Source organism: Peromyscus eremicus, chromosome X (assembly GCF_949786415.1).
Source record: "Peromyscus eremicus chromosome X, PerEre_H2_v1, whole genome shotgun sequence".
In the NCBI taxonomy this organism is placed as follows: Eukaryota; Metazoa; Chordata; class Mammalia; order Rodentia; family Cricetidae; genus Peromyscus; species Peromyscus eremicus.
This window is the reverse complement of record NC_081439.1, coordinates 48,395,353-48,421,581: the sequence shown is the minus strand read 5'-3', so window position 1 is coordinate 48,421,581 and position 26,229 is coordinate 48,395,353. Positions and strand designations below refer to the sequence as shown.

Genomic DNA, 26,229 nt, shown 5'->3' with positions numbered 1-26,229 from the left:
AGTATTCACCTTTCTTACCTCCTAAGTGTAAATTTTTTTGGAGTTTCACATGCACACAAAAAATAGAAAAAAACTAACTGAACAACTTGTTGGGGTTTCACATCAACACACAGCTGTGTAGTCTGAACTGAGTTCATGAAACAGTATATTACTTTATCCCCAGAAGCACTCTTCTGTCTCCTTGAGATGGTCTTCCACTACCAGGAAATTGGTATCATGGCTTCTAACACAGAAGATTTTTGTTTATTTGGGGACATTGTATGAATTGTGCCTGTATTCTTTGTGTCTGGCTACTTCCACTCCATTATGTTTTTGAGATTCATCTGTGTAGTTGTACTTTTGGTAATTTTTTACATAGTGTTTCATTGTATGACTACACTATATTAATACCTCCTGTATGTATGTTCATGGGTTGTTCCCACATTTGGCTATTATGAATAGCACTGTTTGAAGAATTCTTGCACATGTCTTCTGTTAAACATATTTATTTCTGTTGAGTGTAGTACTTAGTACTACTGATAGGCCACTGTATACAAGCCAGTTCAGCTTCAGTAGTTGCTTCAAATTTTCTAAAGTGGAGCTAACAGCCTTGCAAACTGTGTTGAATGTTCTGTGTTCTTATCAACATTTGGTATTGTCTCTCTTCTTCATTTTATGCAGTGCAATACCTACCATTGTGGTTTTACTCTGCATTTGATGATTGATGAAACTTTCCCCAAGTTTTTTGGTCAGCTAAACATCTCCTCTGTTGAATTGTGTTTATCTCTTAATTTGCAGGCATTTCTTACATGTTTTCAAATATGATCCCCTTAGAAATACAGATTGTGAACATCTCCTACTCCCTATGTTTTTTTAATAAGTAGGATTTACATATTTTATCATGAAAGGCTCAAAAGTCTTAAGACTGCTGTAAATCAGTTTTAGAACATTTCCATCACTTCAGACTATTTCATTCCTTCTGCCCTTTACAGGCAACACTCCCATAACAGCAACACTCATCTGATTTCTGTTACTGTAGATGAGTTTTTCCTAGTCTATAATTGTATGTAAATTATTTTCTACAGTATGTTCTTGTTAGGTTCAATTTCTTTGACTTCATGTAATATTTTTTTGGAACTCTATCATGTTGCTTGTATTGGAATCCATTTTTTTCTTTGCTGAGTAGTATTGTTGGTAGATCATTCTGCTCTTAATATCCATTAACCTAGTTTTCACCTGGGACTATAATGAATAAAACTGGGCAGCTTTTTTATATACAGCTGTTTATGGATTATAGCATTGGCCCTTCAGATTTTCACATTTTTTTCTTTAATACTAAATTTGCATTTTATATATTGTTTTCTAGGAAGTCCAGATACTTGTAAGCCTAGATATGTGCAAAGGAAAAATGAGTTTTTACATTTTAAGATACATTTTCATTAAAGAATGGCAATAACAAGTCTATATTAATTGGCTTCCTAGTATCTCAACTGACTCTTATTACAAACAACTGCTTGTGGATAACAGTTACTTCCTTTTCTCACTTGGAATATCACCTGTGTAGACTTTCCCTCCTCCCACTTGCACGAATGTATGGAATTAACCGGCTTTACTGCAGTTATTTTCAGTTGTATTGAGACCTTGTTTTTTTGGAAGAAAAGATAAATATTTGAACAAGTGTGTCATGATGTTTCTCAGATAAACATATGACTTGAATTATAAATAATTCAAATATTTGAGAAGGGACATAAATGAGCATTTCAAGAACAGAAGTCGTCTACAATGCTTTAAAAAAGACAATAGTAGAAAAATCATTATATGTCAAATGTTGCATTGTGTGATTAAGAGTGGTGATATTAAGTAAAAACTGTACAGCTAAACTCACCCACCCAATGCCTGTGATGCTACTTTCTATAAATATGCCTTTGAAACTGAGAGCTTTGATCCTGTTGCCAAAATAATGTGAGATCCTAGAAATTTTCTAATTATAAATGACAGTATTTTAATTTCATTCTACTACCTCTTCTGTCCCTCCCATCTCAGTACAAACGACTTGATCACTACAAGTTGCAGGATTGAATTAAAGCATACATCACATCATCTCTGGTTATTGTGTGGAAATCACAGCTGTTCTGCCAGAAAACTGGTTTTCTAGTGCCCACTCAGGTTACTCCTTTCTTTATTTTCTGTCTGACCAAATGATTCAAATCACCTAAAAGCAGTCTAGTAGAAGTGGAAGTTTCCTTTTTCAAACAGGGCTTAAAGTTTGTTTCTCTAAACCAATTGTTCAGAGAAAGCTGTCGGTAGAAGAGGTAAGGAATTTGGAATTCAGTTTTACATCTCTTGCTGAGCTTTTACATGGTTACACACTGTGAGCAGTTTAATATTAATTACAGAACATATATGCAGGCAGGGCAAGTGTGATGGTAAAGATTGTGCTTTAACGGCATTTCTGACAGCTTTTAATTTTGGGTTGTCACACAAAGGGAGTTTTATGCTTCAGGTCTATTTTGCAGACTTAAAATTCAAAATCTCTACCTCTAGGTGGCAGCACCAGATACTTTTTTCCTGTTTGAAAATTACCAGCCTTAATAAGTTCTGGTATAAGCAGTAAAACTTCCAAGTTGACTAAAACTTTGAAATATTCTGTGATAATTTGGTTAAATTACTTCGTGTGTTGATTATGTTTGGGACTTGCTCTACCCTGAGTTTTCCAGTTTCCTAAAAGGATTGTGATCCTTTTTCTTTTTTTAGAACATGGCATAGTATGTCTACTTTAAAAATGTAAGTCCTCTTCAGTTTTCCTGCTACATTTATAATTCTCCTTCCAAGAATACCACTTGTTTAATGATGTTTTTGTATTCAAGTAGTAAGTACAAAGACTGTTGTATGCTTAATACTTTAAAGTTAATCACACTTTATTTTTCTTTTGTGTTTTTAATAATTAACAAGAACCATAGCTAAGCGAATACAAGATTAAAGCTTTTTCCACTGAAACAGTTCAGCTTCAGAATGAATCTGAAGTAATTAACTGGGCCAGATGGCCTAGTTACTGCCATGGGAAGATAGCAGTCATTTGTGGAAGTCAACATTTCGAGTAGATATTGCATAGGACCTGATTTTTTTTTTTCTCACGGTGAGACATTTGTTGGTTGTGCTCTGTAAGTAGCAAGATAGACCATGTTCATTTTTGGTTAGCCCGTCGGGCAGGTGGGCTGGCTGGCTAGCTAGCTACTAGTGTGCTCCTCCATGTACTCAGGTGTGCCAAGGGAAACAGGGCTGATAGAGGAGGCTATGGAACAGCCCTTGGTTAATTGTGTATATGTACAATCCAACATGGTTTTGTTCCTTTGTTTGGGGGAGCGTGTAAGAATCTTGCCTTTTAGAAAACTGTCTCCCATCCCTCCTTTAAAGTTAAAATTAGTATTGGAAATTGATTAACAATTATACATTCAGAAAAGTTAAAGTTGCTTTCTCATAGCTACAGATTAATCAACACATTCTGTGAATATCCTCTGTATTCACAACTAGAGATTAATAAACTAGGTGGATTTATCTGTTACTATAGACAACAAACAACCTCATTTATGAATGTGGTTTTTCACATTCAGTTCCTCTGTCCTTTTTAAATATGAGGGTATGTTTGGTCCATATTTTGCTTAACTGTTGTTTTTCTAGGAGGCAGATAATTTGTAAACTAAAAATGATAGTCTTGACACGGGGCAAGTGCCATATATCACAGTAACATATCACTTATTTTATGGATTGTTCTGAAAAAACTATTTAAAATTTTTTCTTATGCTGTCATATTAGGAGATACTTTTAATTTCTATAAGGCATAGTTATTAACTTCATGTGTAGCATGAATGTTTGTTTCATGTGAATATAGTCTGGATTAAATGGTGTCCATTTGCTACTTTGTGTTGTATTCAAGTGTGACTTATTAAGTGTTTAACATGTAGTGAGTACCATTAAACTAGGCTTACACTTTTATTATCTCATTTGAAGTTCAAAACCGTATGACTGGTGGTGACACTTCCATTTTGGGGGGTGAGAAAACTGAGACTCCAGATCTCAATCATCTATTCTTTGTTTGCCACCTTGCTGCTACTCTAAAAACCTTTTCCTCAGAAACTTGTAATTACTGTGTGTCACTTGATGACTGACCAAAGAGAATATAGGAGTTTGAATTTTAAATACAAATACAAGTAGTGAAATTTGACAGATAGGCTTTGAACAGGGGAAAATTAAATTGGTAAAAATGTTTCATTTCTTTAGTTTGTGGAAACAAGGTAGTATAAACCATGGATTTATTTATTGTGTTGTTTCAAATGAAATATAGAAATTACATTTAGTTTCAAAGCTGTTACGGGTGTGTGGACTTATGGAATAGGTAGATCCATCTTTTTATGCATGTTTTAAATTTGAGTTCTAAACATAGAAAAAAAGGTGTTGCACTTTGTCTCGTTGCTGCTACTAAATTATAACTACTGAATTAGACTGCAACATGCATGCTGTTAACTATTGAGCCAAGATGAAATCGACCACTGCATTGAAATCAAGATTTGCAGTTGTGTCTGCATTTGAAGGAGTTTAATGGCAGTGAACCTATTTTCTTCAATGGGAATTTTGTTTTGTTTCCTTTTAATGGTTGCACTTTGAATATGATAACAACATAATTATTTGAGTTTTTAGTGTAACTTGAAAAAAACCATCTTATGAAATGCTTTGGAACCTGTATGTCTAGTGTTGTATTACGCATCTTGTTGATAGTTACTTGTTTGATTCATAATCTCTTATAAAAAGAGAAACCATTTGTCCATGTGATCTTGGGCTCAAATGGTTTTACCTGCGTGTGCATGAACTTGAAAACCATTCTTTTGTGAGGATTTACTTTGGAGGTATTTTATTTTGGATGAATAATCTTAATTTTTTTTCTTGATAGGACTTGACTCTACTCAATTTAGAGTTCATCAGTATCACCAAGATGAAGAGAATGATGCTCTACTTGGTGGTCCAGCACAGCTGACTGATGAAGAGAAATACAAGGACTGTGAAAAATTCAAATGCCTTTGTCCTACATGTGGAACTGAAAATATTTATGATAACGTCTTTGAAGGCTCGGTTAGTTTTTTTTTTTTTTCCTGTCTTCCATTTTGTTTGAAAACTAGTACAGAATGCCTTCCCCTACACTTTAAGGTCTATGAAGGTAACCTAGATGTTGTGTTTATGTCTTTAAAGAATTTTTGCTACATGAATTCTGCTTTTAGAACTTCATTTCTGCTGAGACATGCTTAATTGAATGTGCTTTAATAATTGTTTTTGCCTTCCTAAAGTTCTTGACCTTAGTTTTAAAATGGACTCTTAAAAATTCTAATTATCTCAAAATATTTTTATTGCAGCTCCTTAATTAGTAACCTGTATTCCTTATTCCCAACCCCCACTTTTTAAGCTAGAGCAATACTTGTCTGTATCTTAACAAGAATTAGACGTTTTGCGAAAGTTTTTGTTTGTCTTTACATGTTCCTCTTACCTCCTTTCCCCCACCCCCCAAAGGTACTCTTATTATCTTTTCCCTGGTCTTCCATATCAGACGTTTAAAAAAAATCACAAGGAGACATTCCTGTCAAGAAGTACTGCCAAAAAATGTATCATTGACCTTGGATCAGAACTTGAAACTTAGCCAATTCACTTGATTTCACTGCAGTGTTATAAGCGTGCTAGCCATTGGCAAATGAGTAGGCAGCAGAACTCTGTAAAACCTTGAAACTGAAAGAAAATACATCCTTTATCTAAATTAAAAGTAATTATTTTAAGTTAATTTGGACAAACAGCAGATGTTTTACATTTTTTAAAAATCAAAACAAAGCAGCTTTTGGAAGCAAGTGCAAGGAAGAGGCAGACACATATCAGCAATACTTGCTAAATCCTTGAGTTTTGCTTCATTACAGCTGTAAATAAGATAGTTAATTGCATGGAGGCTTGACGACTTGCAGATGGGCTAACTGTGGAAGAGCCGATGTCAAGCTCTGAAATCTCTTCCACCTGGAATTGCTTAGTTTGTCGGGTAGGGTTATGCACCAGATTGGAGCAGGAAACCAACCAAGATGTTTAAGTACCCAGAAGGAAAACAAATGCTCCAGAAACCCCAACAGTTTTCCTATATCTTATATTTGTTTTGTCTTTGTTTAAAACAAATCATGACACAATAAAATGTTTCTGCAACTGCTAATAGTTAACTCATCCAGATTTATACTCTTATTGAAGTCTTCTTTTCCCAAATATATTTCAATTCTTTTCAAGCATAGAAATTATTGATTTGCCAATCTGGTGATAAATGAGATTGCTTTATTGCTTTTGTAGTACAATCCTTTTAAATTTTATATTTTGCTGCCTAAAATTCAGTTGGTGCAGTAACAGCAAACTGATGTCATATAAGGGCTCTTGCTTATCTTCAAGTTTGGAATGAATGAGTGCAAATTAAAATTTTTGATCAGTGTCTCTAGAAGAATGTTTATTTTTGGTAACATGATTTCTCTGGTATTTTCGGAGGGGAAGTGGCCTTATCCGTAAAGCCTGTCTTGCATGGAATGTAAAATAGTGAGTTTATAGTTTTCCTTTTGACTTTGTACTCCATTGTGATGATAACCAAAGAGTATATGCCATGTACTTCTAAATGGGGTCTTAAGCTATAAGTAGTGGGTAAAGCAGAGTTCAAAACTCACCTCCAAAAGTATTATGCACCAAGAAAAGAAATGAAACTTTTAAGCATAAAATACTTTCTGGTAATAACCTATTCTGTACTTGTTTGTCCTGGCTTCTGTAGGGAATTGATATGGAGCCCAGCTTGTATCGTTGCAGTAATGTTGATTGTAAGGCTTCGCCACTCACCTTTATGGTGCAGCTGAGCAACAAATTGATCGTGGACATTAGACATTGCATCAAAAAGTACTATGATGTAAGTATCTGTAATAAGACTATACATTCAGTTTACTGAAGTATAATAATTGTTTTATAGTTTTTGATGTAAGTGGAAAACATTTGGGAAAATTCATAGTAAAATACTATTAATAAAATGTTACAGACTGTAATTTAAAATTTATTTACATTTACTTGTGGGGGCGGGGTGGGGGGTTGATGTTAGTGCAGGATGGTGCCTGTATGGTGGTTAGATGACAACTTGAGGGAGTTGGTTCTCTCTTTCCATCAAGTTGGTTCCAGGGGATCAGACACAGGTAGGTCATCAGGCTTGGTGGCAAGGCCTTAACCAACTAAGCCATGTCACCTGCTCAGAGTATGAAATTTTAGTCTAGTAATGTGACAGCAAGCTCTTTCATTACTGATGACTATTTTAAAGATTGAAAGTTGGATTTTTTTGTTTTGTTTTGTTTTTGTTTTTTTGTTTTGTTTTGTTTTTGTTTTTTGAGACAGGGTTTCTCTGTGTAGCTTTGCACCTTTCCTGGAACTCACTTGGTAGCCCAGGCTGGCCTCGAACTCACAGAAATTCGCCTGGCTCTGCCTCCGGAGTGCTGGGATTAAAGGCATGTGCTACCACTGCCTGGCTGTTTGGTTTTAAGAAAAGTGAAAATGTATTCAGAAATTTTATTTTCATTTATTGTAGCCTAATTAACTAAATTAAATGGTCCCTCAGATCTTTGGCTAGAACAGGAAAAACACCAATGTTGCCTATCTCCAGTAAGTAGTCATGATACTATGGGTAATGATTTTACTAGGTTGACCACTACCCAGTACTTTGTGTTCACATGACAATCTAAGCCAGTCTTTGGTTAGTATTCTGAAGAAATGAAAAGAAACATCTTTTTTTTTTTTTTTTTTGTTTTTCGAGACAGGGTTTCTCTGTGTAGCTTTGCGCCTTTCCTGGAACTCACTTGGTAGCCCAGGCTGGCCTCGAACTCACAGAGATCCGCCTGGCTCTGCCTCCCGAGTGCTGGGATTAAAGGCGTGCGCCACCACCGCCCGGCTAAGAAACATCTTTTTAATTGAAGTGGAATTTGAGATTTCAAAGAGAATAGCTCATTTTTTATATATGTACAGTAAAAATCCCAGAAGAGTAAGTAATCTTTCTTTGCTTTTATTCTGAGTTTTGGTTTGTTTTCTTAACACATTTCTGATGAATGTGGTCTTTTTCTCTTTAAAAAATAAATTTTAAAAAGACTGTACATTTCTCATTTTTTTTAGTGTGGCACATATCACTTATCATCTCAACAAATTTTCTGTCACTTAAAAATTACCTTTTTAAAAAGCTGTATTGAGCTATACAGAGAAACTCTGTTTTGAAAATGAAAAATAAAAACAATAAAAAAGGCTGTGTTGACAAGGCATTTTAAAAAATGTTCAGGTACTATTAGGTAAGACCCATGACTTTAACATCCTATACTTTCTGCTTGTTTATTAAAATGTAACATTGCCTTTACTTCTTTGAAACACATGTGAAGTAATTTGAAACAAGTTTCACATAATAAGAAATATAACTCATTATATAAAAATGGATATTAGATCATTAAGATGAAGAATGAGAACATAGAGTCACATTGTGATTTGGCATAGAATAGTTTGTATGTATATTTTTAAAAAGTAGGTTTGCCTTGAAGGTTTTTTTAAAAACATAATAATTATGACTACACTTTGGGAAAGTCTGCAAAGTTTAGTGAATAAAGCTGTGCTGCACTTAATGAAGAGCTGGATGGGAATAAAGGTTATCTGTGGGGTCACATTCTATAGTACATGAAACATTCATCTCATGAAATGTTAGACTTTTATTTAGCATGAAGAACCCAAATCAAAACTATTCAGCTTCTCATTTACAGGCCTCATTGAGCAAAGTATGATTCTTTACTCTTGGGAAGAATCCTGGCTTTTCCCTCTGTGTTTAGTCTATCAAAAGCTTCACCATGGAAATGTTAATACTAAAACAATGACTCTAGTTCCTTCTGTAAGAAGGAGCTATCTGTTTTGACTAAGTTGAGAATAGGGAGAAAAATGATCCGTATAATTAGAATGTGCCCAAACTCAAAGATGAATTTGTAATCTAATTGTGCGTGTGTGTGTCTGTGTGGCTGTGTGTTAATGTCCATAGTTACAAAAGCATTTTTAAGCTATATAATCTACTTTTAGAGACCAGGTATTTAAAATAATGCTATTAGAGCACTTGCTTTGTCTTGTCCACCAACTATCTCTGTAACATGCAAGTGAAAGTTTATCTGCACTTAACTGCCCACTTGATTGTCTTTTCTAAGATATTCCTGATCAAACTAGTCAAATGTTACTCTTGTGATTAAGGGGATTGATAGAAATGTTGGTCCTCAAACTTAGAAACTTTTCTACTTTCTGATTCTAATCATAAGTGACTGGATGGGAGAAAAATAACACCATCATTTATTTCATGATCTCATGCTGAGGTTGTATATAGTGTATCTTAAAAGTCAGTGAGAGACAGTTCTTTTTTCTGTTGTCTCCAGATACAATGCCCCTTTTGCCAGCAGAGGGGCATGATGTTAAGTTTCTCTGGTTAACTGTGCCTCTGTTAGTTCAGTGTGTTGTATGATAATGAATGGCAATCAAACTAAAGACTGATGCAGCAAGCACATTAGAAAGGGTATTGGGAATAGTACTGAGATTAAGTGACTTTTCTTTGAAGCAGGTTACCAAAATGGCTTCTTCATATTTTGTAATATTAAAAAATACTCATTGAACAGAAACAATTGTTTATGGACCTTAGTTAACAGTGTCATATTTATTGTAGTCTTAAAGTTACAGCAAAGGAAATCAATGTACACTGAGAAAAGAAATGTACACTTAGGAAGAACTTGGAGAAGTTTGGAGGAATATGGCATTTGACCAAACCTGTAACCTGCCAAGGAACGTAGTTATAGATTATTATGAAATTAGTTTGCCAAGAAAAGAAATTAAAGTCACAAAGTATACTTCTAAATCATTTGCATTTTGGAAAAATGCACTATATGCTCTTATTTTCTGTCATGAAAAAATAGTCCTGACTGGATGAATAAATGTGACGTAATGTTTTTGCATATATGTATATATATACATATATATATATATATATCAGAATCAATCAATCTACATCACATCATATTTTAATACTGCCTCCTTTAGTGGGAGATGCTTTTTCCTAACCCCTTCCATACAGTGTATCCTTGGAATTCTCATTTCCATTAACATACAAATTTCCACCTGCATGGAAATGTACAAGACACTGAACAAGTGCACCTTTTGAGTAATATATTGATTTACTTAGGAGAAATACAACTTTATATTTTACTTCAAGGTTTGATGAAGTGTTGAAAAACTGACACAGCACAAAAACACTTTAATTCAAAATTGATTTCATGCTTTGAGGGTTGTTTGTTACTCTGTTAATACTGAACTGGTATTTCTTTTTAATCATAAGAAAGCAGATTAATCTCTAAGCTTTAAAGGATGGTTTTTAAGATTCAAGTTTAGAATGAAAAATTGATACATGCCCCACTTAAATTCTTTCCCCAAGAGCAAACACACACACACAGAGAGAGAGAGAGAGAGAGAGAGAGAGAGAGAGAGAGAGAGAGAGAGAGACAAAGGGAGAGAAGCACTAGCTAATCTAAATTGGGAAATGAAGAGGCTTTTTTTAAGCATGAAAATTTCATCATCTTGTCAGCTGGCAGAATGCCTGCTGTGTGGATTCACAAAGGCTAAGAATTACACTTTCATGAAATTTTCCTCACTAACTGCCCTGGTTAATTTGAAAGATAACCCACTGTTCTAATTCATTCCTCAATTGGGCGGTGCAGGTTTTATCTTTGATCTGACAAAGCATTTGTGTTAATCGTTTTGGCCCTCCACTAGACACTCTTGGGATTGTGCTTTTACAATAAATGTGTCTGTGATAGCTCTTTAGTCTATTATACTTACAATAGATCCATAGAACTGGTAATTAATTCTCTACTGCTTTGGAAATGGGAAGAATAGGTGTAGCTCTGTCAAGTACTGCTGGGAAGTTTGTTTAGCTGGTTCATTTTTGAAGTGTTCCCTCAACTGTCCAAAAAGCAAATCTGAGATTGAGATGCTAACCTACCCTAATGACTCTCTGATAAGTGGGAAATTCAACCCTTCTTGATACCTGGGAGGGAGTGGTGGGTCATTTACTATTAGTTACTATGTACATTAAACTCTCATTTGAATACATACATCGAGTCAAACCTTTCTAAAGGTGAAGTATCTGAAAGACACAGTGATAATAGTGAACTCAAATGTGTTCACCATTCCTCATTATGCAGTGTTTAAGGTGTTTGAATAGGGCAAGGTATGTTTCTTTACCAGCCTTCCTATGTTTCTAGGTACCTGCAAAAGAATGTTCCTTAGGGCTCTTTGCTCTTACGTTTGAATGTTGAGATATTGCTAATCCTATATGGAACTGCCTCTCCATCTAAAAAAAAAAATTTAAAAAAAAAGAATAGATGAGTACTTGCTATCGGTGTTTTAGCCCTTGATTAGTTGCTAGGGCCAGAATTAGTAGTGTAATTCCTTAGAAATTAGCTCTAAAAAGCCAGTTCATGCACCAGGGATGGATCCTGATCCTACTGCCAGGGGGCCCCTTAAGCAGATCAAGCTACACAACTGACTGGCTTTTTGGAGCCCACTACCTGTGGTGGGACACTTTGCACAGCCTTGATGCAGAGGGAGGGGCTTGGACCTGCCTCTACTGAATGTACCAGGCTTTGCTGACTCCCCATGGGAGACCTTACCTTCTTGTTGGAGGGAATGGGTGACAGGGGAAGGTTGGAGGGGAGGGAGGAGGGAAGAGGGGGATCTGTGATTGTTATGTAAAATGAATAATAAAATTTCTTAATAAAAAATTAGCTCTAGGTTTTATAATCTCAGAATTTTTCTGAATTATTCTTTTTGAAGACTGGATTTATATTTTCTTTGTCTCATCTGTGATCTTTGCCACAGCCCTTCATTTAGTAATGGGTGTCCTTGATGCTTAGTAACCAAGGGACCAACAAATAAAGGTTATTATTTTTAATGTTTTCTTTAAATTCTTTTTTCATAATGTTACTACATTGACAGAGGGCTTATTTGTGCTATACAAGATTGATATCAAGTTAACACAAAACTCCACATTTGTTTTAAGAGCCTGAAAGCATTGACAAATAGCTCTTTGTTACTGTTTCTGTATTTTACATTACTAATTACTGCAACACCTCAGTAGCCTTAATTTCTTTTCTTCTCAAGCCAAGTTTGTGGCAACGAGTCAGTGCCCACAAATATTATTGTTATGATACAGAGTAGCAGCCTGCCTAAGTATAATACTTTCATTGTGTTGCTAGAGGAGTCCTGTGCCTAACTAGATAACCTGGGGAGGGTGAGAGCAGATACCTAGCTTGTTGCCTTCTTACTGCCACTCTTTATATTTCTGTTTTACTGCTTAGTGTATTATTGTGGCAAAAATACATTATTATTTCTTTGGGGCCCATTTTTATGTAGAATTCAAAAAATTATGCCCAAAGAATTAATATCACCCATCAAGCACTATGTTCTTAAACCCAAGATTGACTTGGAATTGCCTTTTATCAAAGGTGTAATGATGAACCAGGAATGCACATGCCTTTAATCCCAGCACTAGGGAGGAAGATAGGCAGATGTCTGTTGTTGTTGTTTTTTTTTACTCTTTTTGGTGGGGGGCTGCCCTCAGCTCCCAAATAAATCACACATGGAGGCTTATTCGTAATTATAAATGTCCGACCTTAGCTTGGCATGTTTCTTGCCAGCTTTCCTTAACTTAAAATTATCCCATCTACCTTTTGCCTCTAGGCTTTTCCTGTTCTCTTACTTCTGTAAATCTTACTCTTACTCCGAGGCTGGTTGTGTAGCTGGGTGACTAGACCCTGGAGTCCTCCTTCTCTGGCTACTTCTTCCTTCCTAGTTTTCTCCTTTTATTTATCCTCTTTACCTGCCAGCCCCACCTATTTCTCTCTCCTGCCTTGCTGTTGGCCTTTCAGTTTTTTATTAGAGCATCAGGTATTTTAAACAGTCACAGTAACACAGCTTCACAGAGTTAAACAAATGCACCATAAACAAAAGTAACACACCTTAAAATAATATTCCCCAATAGATCTCTGAGATTGAGGCCAGCCGTTACAGAGAGTTTCAGGATAGCCATGGCTGTTACACAGAGAAACCCTGTCTCGAAAAACCAAAAACAAAAAAAAAAAGTGCAGTCATTTAGCATCATGAGCAAACACCATTTATGGTGCCTCACAGTGCTTAAACAAAATAATTTTATGGGGAACCCACCGAATGAAATTAAGTAAATAAATGTGATAAATGCAAGATGAAACAGCTTCTCACTCCAGACCCCAGCAAATGTGTTATTCACTAACTGGACACTCATCGTCATTGCCTTCATTTATCCATTTTTCATGGGATGATATTGTACAGTGGATCTGTTTGAGAGCCATGCAGTGCCTTTCAGTAACACTCTGCTGTTCTGCTGCAAATAGTCAGTATTCAATAACCCTCAAAATTTCTCATTTCTTACCTGTGGTGATGTGGACTGAGAGTTTTTAGGTTATAGGTTGCAATATGCAGTAGTATCACAGGTACATTAGTTCAAAATAGTTTAAACTTTAAGTAGTAGTAGAATTATTGTTGATTTCTTTGCCTCTCTATTTATATTTAGATCACTTAGAATGAATTAAGCTTCTTTTTTTGTAAAGTCTCTAACAACATAATTATAAATGGTAGTAGAAATATGCAACATAGAAGCAATATATATCCATCTCACCAATTCAGCTTCATGGGCAGCCCAATACTTGCAGCCCAGTGAAGCTTAAAGAGGGCTGATTTCTTTAGGAATCCATAAAACCCATCCTAAATCTTAATTAAAATAAAAAGAACATTCTGAGAACTGGTATATCTTCTTGCTTCACATCATCTTATTGGGTATCTAAGCATAAATGAACACCAGGCATACCAGTATTCTAACACCAGGCCCATTAATAGAGAGGGTATGCTTTTATTTGTAAATGGCTGATTTTTCTTAATTTATGTAAGTCAAACAAGGTAATTTTGAGTTGAGTATAACATTTTGCTGCAACTTCATGGTGTGTTCCCACAGTAAAACTGAAAAAAACAGGGCTTTGATGATAGTTGGGGTAGAATCTCATTGTAAGAAAATGTATTAGTGTACAAATCTAAGTAAATCATAGGTCACCACATCCTCTAAACCATGCCAGATAGGTATTCTATACAAGCAATTAATCATGGGATAATGTTTGCTATGTCAAAGGACTTATAGTAAGCAAATAGCGTTAGGTACAGCTTGCCACTTGACTTTTTGTAAAATAACCAACATTTGTCTATAGTTCCTTTAGTTTTATTACATTTAATCCTAACCAAATGCTATCAATTATTTTTGGTAGGCTCAAAACTAGAACATGATCCTGTGGAACTAGTAGGATATTCACACCAAATTTGGACAGGTCCAACCACACAATAAACAGTACAAACTATGCCAGGTCTGACTGTGGCCACCCAGCAGTAGTCTGGCCCACGTGTATTGAACGTGGACTTTCAGCAACTCCTGATACAAGTTTACAGCTTTTTGAAATACTGAGGAAATGCCATATGAGTTGTCAGATATTTGAAAACAATTAGGGAAACCCAGAAAACTGCCGAAACAGTCGAATTCCGTTCTTCAGTTTGATTTCTTTAACCTTGTCTATTTAGGGAAAACTCAACTCTGAGCCTAACTCCAGTCATCTAAAGCTGCTATCTTGTAGTAAAGTAAGAAATTGAACCAGAATAAATTTCATTTAACCTTTCAAAAGTGAGATTTTTTTTCACATCACTGACCTCTGTGTCTTAAAGGAGCAAAGGGACTAACTATCGTTCTTTGCTGTACATATCAACAGTATGGGAAGCGGACACCCTAAGCAATGGCTGTCTTTCATGTTTGGTTTGGATGTTCATTATGGCCCACAAGTGAAGTCAGACTTTTACAGATAGTTGCTGATTGGAATTTCCAGATGATGCTATCTAGCCTAGTCTTGCATTAAACAGAATGATCTCATTTCTGTTTAGGAGAGAATTAATTCAGCTGCTTTTCCAAGGCACCACAGAAAAATTTTCAAAGCCCAGATTAAAATATATATATCAAGTGTGTGTGTGTGTGTGTGTGTGTGTATGATAAAAATTGAGTGCGTATATTTTTTTCTATATAATAGATACTGGTTTGTTTTGTGCTTAGCAAGGGATGGTTTTACTGTACACACTTATCAACATCCGTACTATGTCAAGTAATATATAACTTGTAGTCCTTTAAAACTTGTCTGATTTGAATAGCACCTCCAGAATTTTCTGTGGTTTTTACTTTGTGCCATAATGTAATTTGCCAATGAGGGATTGTCTAAATTCCCTCACCTGGCTTGTTTCTTGAAAGGGCTGTCTCATTCAGGGAGTTCAGGTGCTTCACGTTCCTTGGCTGTTCGAGCAACAATTGGTACTGCTGAAAAGCTGGACGATTTGCTAGCCAACTCTCAGGATCTACAGTCTAAAATAAAACTGACACTGCTCAGGATTTATGTCTATATGTACATATAAGGATTTAGAGACCATACAGGTCCTCAACTACAGCTTTCCATTTAATGGTGTAGTGATGTTCCAGAGCCTTTAGAACAGTGGTTCTCAATCTGTGTGTCATGGCCCTTTGGGGTGGGGGGTGAACAACCCTTTCACAGGGGATTGCCTAAGACCATCAGAAAACACAGATATTTACATTACAATTCTTTTTTTTTTTTTTTTCCGAGACAAGGTTTCTCTGTAGTTTTGGTGTCTGTCCTGCATCTCGCTCTGTAGACCAGTCTGGCCTCGAACTCACAGAGATCCACCTGGCTCTGCCTCCTGAGTGCTGGGATTAAAGGTGTGTGCCACCACAGCCCTGCTACCTTACAATTCTTAACAGTAGCAAAATTACAGTTATGAAGTAGCCATGAAAATAATTTTATGGTTGAGAGTCACCACAACATGGGAACTATATTAAAGGGTCACCGTTTTAGGAAGGTTGAGAACTACTATTTTAGATAGACCCATTGAAGACTTTCAAGTAAAACAAATTCTTTTGTAGTAGTATAGTGCAGCAATTCTTTTTGGGACCCCAGTAGACTATTAAAATACTGAAGATGCCAAAGAGTATATTTTTATATGAATTCATTTTATTTTAAATTAAAACTGAGGTGCTGAAATATCAATCCATTTATGAGTAATAATAAGTATATTAAATAAAAATATCATAATACATTTTTTAAATTCTGGGTGTTGGCACGCACCTTTAATCCTGGCACTCAGCAGGCAGAGGCAGGTGTATCTCTGTTAGATTAAGGCTATTCTGATATCTATGTAGTAAGTTCCAGGCCCGCCAGCTCTACATAGTGAGACCCTATCTCAAAAAGAGCCCATTTTTTGTGAAAAAATAACTTCGTATTCCAAATGAGATAATTGAATCAAGACAATTTTATTTTTTTATATTTTTTAAATTTTTTCTTACCTGTCTTTGTAGATAGTAGAATTCTCATATCTTCTTCAGCATCTCATCTATTGTAATTTGCTATCTTGGTTTGTAAAGTAAATTTTGTTTCACACAGAAATGTAGTTGGGGAAGGAATAAGCATGTTTTACTAGCTCTTTCTCTTAGCTGGAGGCATTCAATTTTTTTTTTTTTTTTTTTGTTGCTATACCAAAGTAGTTTTTTTTTTAAGTGTGTTGGGGCCGGAGGCGGGGGTTGGGGTGGGTGGGTGGGTGGTGTCGTATGTGTATGTGTTCATATAGGCATGTACACTTGTGTCCATGTGTGCCAAAGTGTGTGTGGGTAGGTCAGAGGTCATTATTGGGTATATTCTTCATTAGCTTCTTTACCTTATTTTCTAGAGAACAGGGTCTCTCGGTGAACTTGGAGCTCACTGATTTAGCTAATGTGACTGAGCAGCAAGCCCTAGGAATCCTTCTGTGTTAACCTCCTCACTGCTAGGATTACAGGCACATGCCTCTCTACTCAGCTTTTTCACATGGGTGCTAGAGATCAAACTTGGGTACTTCTGCTTACACAGCGAACACTTTACTAAGCTAGCCCCTCTGCCAAGGTAGTTTTGTTTGTTGTTGCTTTTGCCAAGGTAGTTTGTTAAAGGTTACTTTACAACATTGGGTATGAAATCGTGTCCTGGATCTTTTTATGTTTGTTATAGTACATTGATATCCATTGCTCTGTCTTAAACCTTGAATGGATCATTTATCTATGCATGATTTTTAACATGGAATGGTTGTTTAGAAAATATTGGTTAAGTGACTTATACATGTTTTCCATATGTTGGTACATCTCATAATTCAGTTTTTGAAAATCACATTTTTAATCAGCCTCATTATGATATTGGGACCCTATTGAGCCTAAAGTAGTAGATATTAAATACTCCAATGAAAATACATTGAAAACTGGGGTTTTATTATTGATAACATACTTTCAGTTGATTTTTCTTGAAGTAACAGGCTCAGTTGGTTCATTTTTGAGGAAATGTCTTCTAGGTACTTAGGTCTGAATAACCGTATTTGTCTATCTCTTTCAGGTAAAAATGGATTTTGTTGAACAAAGTAGATAACCTAGTTCCCAACTCAGACAGTTGTACAAGTGTGTTTCTTGGAGATAACTACTGTATCATTGCACATGACAATAAAAGAATACGTAGGTTGAGCTTCATAATAAGATTCTGCTCTCTGAATGTATGGTATTGCTAAATGAGCCTAGCTTACTTATGTATTAGGTATTGTGAGTGTGCGATGGTAAGGAATATAAAAGCTAATAGTGTAATTTGTAGCCACTACCTTTATTAATGTCCACATACCAGGCATTTTATTGTACACATCGATCTTGCACCATCAATGCAATTGCAAACTCATTGAAAAAGACTAACATTCAGGAAAAGAGTTGTGACTTTTTATTTGTGGGTTCTAGGAACTTCACTTTCAGCTCTAGCAATTTTTCCTAAAGAAATGTATCTTTGGGACTATGTGCGTTAAGAGCACTTATTGTGCAAACATGAGGGCCTAGTTCAAATTTCCAGACCCAATATAGAAAGTCACACATAGTGTCATGCATACTTGTAAATCTAGCACTGCATGAGGCGGAGACAGGAGGATCACTAGGACCTACTTGCTGCCCATCTTAGCTCTGGGCTTAGTGAGAGACCCTGTCTCAAAGGAGCATGTGCCCATACACAGACAAGTACATACTACACCCCCACACAATGAATCTTAGAAAGGAGAAAATAACATTTATATGCAAGAATATATGGATGAATAATTGCTTACAATAGTGAGAATTGGATGTTACTTACATATCCTAGAATAAATTATTGCTAAATAAATTATGGCATATCAACAGAATAGTATAATGTACAGCCACCTGAAACAGTGTTTTATGAGATTAAAGACACAGGACAATGATAATGGGAAAATAAGGAAGCAAATTATAGTATAAGGGATGCTTCAACTATGTGATAAAAATACTATGTATCTATAGCCATGTGTCTGAAAAATTTTTTTAAAAATCAGAATATTAATAGTGATTGTCTTCACTAATAAGAATATGGGTTGCTTTAATTTTCATCTTTATATTTGTGTTAGTGCTATAATTATATATTCTGTTTTAAAAGGGGAAGATTTGGGTTGCAATTTAAATATATATATATATATATTAACATTTATAATACAATAAACTTTACTGTAGCAAATTTCACTGTAAAATTCACTGTAGCATATTGTATAGTGTGTTGACAAATGGAAAAAATTGTGTTACTGTGAGGACTTTTTTTTTTAATCTTGTTTGCTAGTATAATAAATCGGTTGCCAGTTCCAGAATTGTGTACATGAAAGTGAGTGGCTTCGTTACGTTTCAAAATTGGCAGTAATTGATTTGAATACAAAATGAAATTATCAGGTCAGTTCCCCCCAAAGAATATTGAAGAAAATATATCTCAATGTTTTCATTGGAGCTTCATAGCAAGAGATTTTATGCTCTGTTTGGGAAAGGGAACTGACTTACATCTCATTACTTGCTTTCAATGGATCATAAGGACAGAGAGAACCTCAAAAGTTTAAGGAGTCATTCTAGCACTCACTTATCATGTTCACCACTCCTGCTTTCTAGAAATTACCTCAGGTCTTAAATCATTAAGAAGGATAACTTTCTCTTACTCAGATGTGCATCCATTTCAGCTTACCCACATCTATAGTAGTTTGTGCTTTTACAGATTCTAGCAAATGTATAGATAGATTTGTGTACCTACCACTGTTAATCAAAATATAAAACAGTTCCATCACAAACAGTATCATTTCACTCTCCTTTCAACTTCTAAATTTGTTCTGATCACTACGGATTTATCTTTTGGGAACTGTCAAATGGATCCATAGAGTATGCAACCTTTGAGACTGTCTTGTTACAGAGGACTCTCCTTTTATTGCTGAATATTACTCCCCTTTGAGTGTGTGTCTTTGTTTGACTCATTTAAGGATGGTTTATGTTGTTTCCAGTTGGAGACAATTATGAAATCAGGTGCTATAACATTTGCATACAGATTTTATATGAGCATGTTTTCATTTCTCCAGTATAAGTATCCAGGAGCAGTATTGGTGACCCATAGAGTAATTGTATGTTTGAAATTTTTAAGCATTACCAAACTATTTTTCAGAATGATGATATTATTTTGCATCCCTATTAGCACGTGTGTGTGTGTGTACCATTGACTTAGCATCCTTGTTAGTACATGGTATTTGTTTTAAATTTGAACTTTAGGCAGGAGTGACATGTCTTTGTGCTTTTAATATCTATTTCCCTGGTGTCTGGTGATAGTGAATTCTTTTCATGCATTTACTTGCTTTCTGTCTTAGTTACTTTTCTATTGCCATGACAAAACATCATGACCAAGGCACTTAAAAGAAAGCATTTAATGTGGAGGCTCATGATTCCAGAGGGTTAGAGACCATGAGTATCATAGTTGGGAGCATGCCAACAGGCAGGCATGGCATGGCATGGCACTGAAACAGTAGCTGAGAACTTATATCTAATCTACAAGCATGAGGCAGAGAGAGAACTAACTAGGAATGGCCTGGTCTTTTGAAACTTAAACCCACCCCCAGTGACATACCTCCTCCAACAAGGCCACACCTTCTAATCCTTCCCAAGCAGTTCCTCCAACTGGAGACCAAGCATTCAAATATATGAGCCTATTGGGTTGTTCTCATTCAAACCACCATGCCGTCCTTAGATTTTTTTGTTTGTTTGTTTGTTTTTGGTATACTGTGTCAAGTATTTTTCTTTTAACCCATTTATTTGGATTTTTTGCTTTTTATTGTTGAGTTTTGAGAGTTTTTCATATATTCTAAATACAATTTCTTTATTATATATGTGATTTGTAAGTGTTTTCCCCAAGTCTGTAGCTTGCATTGGTCTTGTTAAAAATATCTTTAGCCAGATGTAGTGGCACATGCCTTTAATACCAGCACTTGGGCAGCAGGCGCAATTGGATCTCTGTGAATTTGAGGCCAGCCTGATCTACGTAGTGAGTTTAAGGATAGCCAGAGCTACGTAGTGAAGCCCTGACTCAAAAAACAAATTTTAAATTGTTATTATTGTCTGGATGGATGCACATGCCTGTGTGGAGATCACAAGACAACTTCCTGGAATAAGTTCTCTCCTTTGCCTTTACATGGGTTCTGAGAATCTGCTTCAAGGTTAGACTTGTTTGGTTGGGCAGCAAATGCTTTATCTGATGAACCATCTCACTGGTACTTTGTCTTGGTAACTTAAGAGAATCTTTCACAGAGTGAAGCTTTTACATTATGGTCAAATCCAATAAATCAGTATTTTTGTTTTATACATTGTACTTTGACTCTCAAGATGAAGAATTCAATTTTTTTTAAACATATAGTCTTCATACAACATCTGTCTTGAGTTAGTTTTCATATGAGACTTAGGACAGGCTTTATTTTATTCCTTTGGCCTGTGTCTGACCAACTGATTACTTATAAGGTTGTCCTTCCTCCATTGAATTTCTTGTGCAAACTTGCATGCGGCTACTTCTAGACTTTTTCCTCTTCTATTGATCTTTGTGTTTATCCATTTGCCAATACCACACTCTTGATTACTGTGACTTTACATGTAGTATGAGTACTCTGTTTTATTCATTTCAAAATTGCTTTAGCCATTCTAGTCCTTTTGCATTTCTGTGAAAGTTCTGACATGAACTTGTCTTCATCATCAAAATAATACTGATAGGTGGTGGTGGTTGTAGTTGTTGTTGATGACGTCCATGTTATCTGAGGGAGAGTTGACATTTTTATGCTGAGACTTCCAGTCTGTGAGCACTATCTTTTCATTTGCTTTAGCCTTCTTTGAGCTCTTCAGTTAACATTTTGTGCTTTTCAGTCCATAGGTCTTGTATTTGTTTTGCAGGATTGACACTTAAGTAGTCATTTTGGTAGGAGATTATTATGCTTTAAATGGTGTTTTCAATTGTATTCCCTGGTAAATAGAAATAAAATTGTGTATTTATTTGCTCTAGTGTTTCTATAATTCAGAATGTTATGTGTAGGCTGTGGGTTATTACCTAGCACATGACTCCTTGTCATATATTCAATGAACTTTTTTCTAAACAGAAACTTATAAGTAAATCATTCAGTCCTCACCAGAGTATCATTACACACACACACACACACACACACACACACACACACACACACACACACGCATATGCATGCACGCACCCACCCACCAGCGTGCACGCTTTAAATTTCATAAATCAGCTGGGTGGTGGTGGAGCACGCCTTTAATCCCAGCACTTGGGAGGCAGAAGCAGGTGGATCTCTGTGAGTTCGAGGCCAGCCTAGGCTACCAAGTGAGTTCCAGGAAAGGCTCAAAGCTACACAGAGAAACCCTGTCTTGAAAAACCAAATATTTGACCTCATAATACTGCCAAGTTTTTAAGAGTACCAGCTAATATGTATGCTGTCACTTTTGTAAAAGTTCATATGTTTATATGAATGTGTAACTTAGAGAGGTTTCTAAAAAATATTTAACAAATGGCAAAAAATACACCTGAATGATGAAAGTTGTAGGTGATTTTTTATTTTCCCATTGTTTTTTCTACTTAAATATTTTACAGTGGGCATGTGTAATTTTTATTAAAATATACAGTTGCCTTAAAAGGAAGCATAATAGGGTGAAGTTTTGTACTGTCTTACTAATGAGTGAAGAGATTAAGTGTTTGCATCCTAGAAATCTTGATACTGCCCCAGGCATTTCAGTTTTCTAAAAATGTATAGATATCAAAGGACTATATTAAAAGATAATTGAACATTTTAAAAAACTTTTTGTTAGGTCTTGGAGAATTTTGTAGACTGTGTTTTGACTGTATTCCTCCTCCCTCACCCACTTCTCCCCAGGTGAGGTACCTCAGTGTAGTAGATAGCTTGTCAGTCTTAGAATGGAACTTGTTTTCAGGAATGTACAAACGTCTTTCTTCAAAAATACAAAATAAATTATCTGTAGGCATGGACAAGGAGAGCAATAAACCCTTACATATTATCAATGGAAACCAGTAACTGATGGTTATAGTGATCAACCAGCCAGCCCTTTCTTCAGCCATTTTCTTAAGGTGACTTATGAAGTTATTGACGATCACGTCATGGAACATTTTTAAGAACACTACATACAGGATTTTTCTTCACACTGTCTTTTTTCTTTATTTTATTTTGAGACAGGGTGTCACTGTGTAGCTCTGGCTGGCCGTTTTTTTTTTTTTTTTTTAAAGATTTATTTATTATGTATACTGTGTTCTGCCGGCATGTATGCCTACACACCAGAAGAGGGCACCAGATCTCATTATAGATGGTTGCAAGCCACCATGTGGTTGCTGGGAATTGAACTCAGGACCTCTGGAAGATCAGCCAGTGCTCTGAACCTCTGAGCCTGGTTGTTACTATGTGGACCAAGCTGATTTCAAACTCACAGAGATCCATCTGCCTCTATCTCCCAAGTGGTAGGATTAAAGATGAGTTCCTCCATACCTGGTAACTTTAGAATTTCTTTTTGTATCATATATTTGCTTATCTGTATTTCAGGCAAAGATGGTAGGTCTACACCATGGCTGCATGTTGAATCACCTGAGCAGGTGTTTTGTTTCCTTTTGTTTTATTTTTAGAGTATCTCATGACTTACCTTTATCTGGAATGTTACTAGAATTTATGGGGCAAATTCTCCCATGTGATTACTGAAACTTACAAAAGAACATGTTGATGAATTCTAATATAATGTAAAACAATCATTGAATTTTTTAATGTGATTTCCATGAGTTATATATGAGAATATTAAAGTGAAAGATTTGTTTTCATGCTTATAACAAGTTAACTATATACTTTTAAAAGAGAAATTTTTTTTTTTAAATTTTCTTCCAAGACAGGGTTTCTCCATGTAGTTTTGGTGCCTGTCCTGGATCTTGCTTTGTAGACCAGGCTGGACTTGAATTCACAGAGATCCTCCTGGCTCTACCTCCCGAGTGCTGGGATTAAAGGCACGCACCACCACGCCTGGCCGAGAAGAGAATTTTTAAAATGAATTCTTTTGTGTCCAGAAATAATTATATGAAAGCAGAATTCCATTACATCTTTTTCATAGTTACACATTTTTAGGGGAGAATTTACCGTCCTTCTAATGTCTTCTGGTGTATTGCTGACACTTGACAAACGATAGGTAATTAGCATTGTTTAATCTTGTCTCTTTTGTGTTGTATGATTTATAAATCTAAGTGAGGAGTATTTGTATATAGAAATGTCATGTTCCCCATACTTCTGTACTTTTTCAAGAAGAACTTCCATATAATGATGTCAACATGATCAGATTGTGCATATACTCAAGAGGTAAGGTCTTTTCAACCTCTTAAAGTGGTTCTAAGATCTGCAGTCCTGTCACCACCCTCCCAGCTTTGTGAATAACTCACCATAATCTTAATCTAGCTTCAGCTTATGATCTGTAGGAAATACCTAGTTTTGCGCAGGCCCAGCACTCCCTAAGCAGGGCCCCAAAGTTAAAATGGGGCAATTTGGAGACTGGATTTTGTATTTTCTATTGTTTCTCTTAGGAATCACATAAGTAGTAAGGCTTTAAAGCTTTTTCAGTATATAGGAACTTGAATGAAAATGTATGACTTTCCATCTTTTGAAATGTTTTAATTTCCTTCAGGGTTCCTATGAGAACTTTGAAAATTTTGTAAGTCCATCTCTAGGGGTTGGCAGGATTGTGAAAGACTATCTGCATCCTCCTGCCTAAATGTTGTTATTGATTCTTACTATGCTGTCTTTAAGCAAGAGAAAAATTATTTTAAGAAGAGGGGATTTCACTATGTTCATAATCATTGTATATTACAACAATATGTATGTAAATGCTGTTTTTATGCTCTTCCTAATTACAAGATTCTCGTAAGTTATACATAGTAATACCATCCAGTACTTTCCAACTTGTGATAACAGATCCCACATTGGGTGTTATGAGGTTATAATATGTTGCCCTTACATATTTCCTGTCCCTCCGTTTAATTCAATTCATGACCCCTCAGTCTTCAGTTTACCTCATTTACTTGGTCTGCCCTCTTACCAGTTAATTATCCTTACTGTTTCCTACTTTAAAATCCACCTGCAGTTGCTCATTTCTTATATACTAAATTCTATAGCGTTACATTAGACCAATGAGGCAGCCTCTCTACCTTCTCCAGCTTTACCATCCTCTCTATACCAGAGAGCTTGTTCCTTAAAATTCATGCATGCTCTACTACAGCCTCACCTGTATCATCTCTGCCTGAAGCACCCATCCCCCTCACTCCCTCCCACCCCCACCCCCACCCCCCCGGTACCACAGCAGTGCCTAACTTGGCAATGCCTGCTTCCACCTCCAGTGGCTCATCTCTGGAAAGCTTTCCTCAGTAATCTCAGGCAAAATGTCTTTTTACATCCTGTACATTCTCCTAAGCTGTTGCACATATGTTTATGATGGTTCTTACTACCAGGTTATTGTCTCTCTTCCTCACGGGCTACGCTACACCATGTAGTGTTGTGTTCAGCTTCATGTTACTTGTGAAAAGCATAGTTACTAGGGAAATGGGAAGACATGTAGGACGTACATACTTGAGCAGGGGAATACTTTTTGGAACTTTCAGAAAATCTGGATTTATATTCAGTGGGGGAGAGAATTCTAATTAACGACTTTACAGCCACTGGACAATGTTCCCTAGGATGTCATCTTTAATCGCTCTCGCTATCTCAGTATCAATTGCTTTAGGAGTCTCTAATAAGTTAAACTCACTCTTCTGTTATACACATACACAGTGCATGTTTTATTCTCACCTTCAATTTTTAATTTGTGTTTCTTGCTTGCTACTTGGAAGAAGTGCTGATCTTTCCTTTTATTTAATAGCATTTTTTGTATGCCCTGAGCAGTGACTAGGAACCTGACTTCTTAACAGCATCAAAGGTTCTTCAGAGTCCTGTTTATGTACTTTCTCTTAACTAGCAGCTATATATTTGTCCTGTTAGTATCACATCTAAATAACCAGAACATTTTAAGAAAGCCTTAGCGTCATGCTTTCTGTATGCATATTTGTTTATTCCTTAGCCTTGGTATGCACAAAGTGCAGTCTTCCAGAAAGAAGAGTGATGAGACCTGGTTAGCTTTGCCTGTTGTCAGAGTTGTTATGTTTATTGATCATTTGTACTCACTGAAACTGGTGAGAGGTTAAGAGAACTCAGTATAAGTAGGAAAGTGGCTTATGATAGAATATGAAATCCAGATTTACAGAAGAATCCTTAGGAAAGTTTATCTCACCTAGTCTTCTTAGCAGTTAGAACCTCTCCTCTTCCTTCTAAACTTAACGAGTGATCATGGTGCACCTAATGAAGTGGCAGAAGATTTAGGTCAACAGCTAAGGGTTCCCTATAAGAACTGTGCAGCCTTGATTTCAGGGAATCTCTCTTCACCATACACCTTCAAAATGGTTGTTTTCCCATTCCCCATATTAAATATGTTGATGCAACAGGGGTGCAGAGTCTCATTTCTGTTTTGAAGTTATTAGAAGCAACTACAGGAATGCTAGAACAAAGGACATGAGTTTAGATGACTTTTTGGTTGGACATCACTAT

At 36.0% G+C, this 26,229-nt stretch overlaps 1 protein-coding gene across 1 annotated transcript in view; it reads left to right on the top strand.

Annotated features, from left to right (window-relative positions):
- The window catches only part of Pola1 (DNA polymerase alpha 1, catalytic subunit), a 330,473-nt gene that overhangs the window by 163,961 nt on the left and 140,283 nt on the right, over positions 1 to 26,229 (top strand). The window contains exons 33-34 of the mRNA XM_059250151.1: positions 4,925 to 5,103; positions 6,806 to 6,937. Coding sequence (XP_059106134.1) covers positions 4,925 to 5,103; positions 6,806 to 6,937 — 311 coding nt within the window. The remainder of the gene's footprint in view (positions 1 to 4,924; positions 5,104 to 6,805; positions 6,938 to 26,229) is intronic.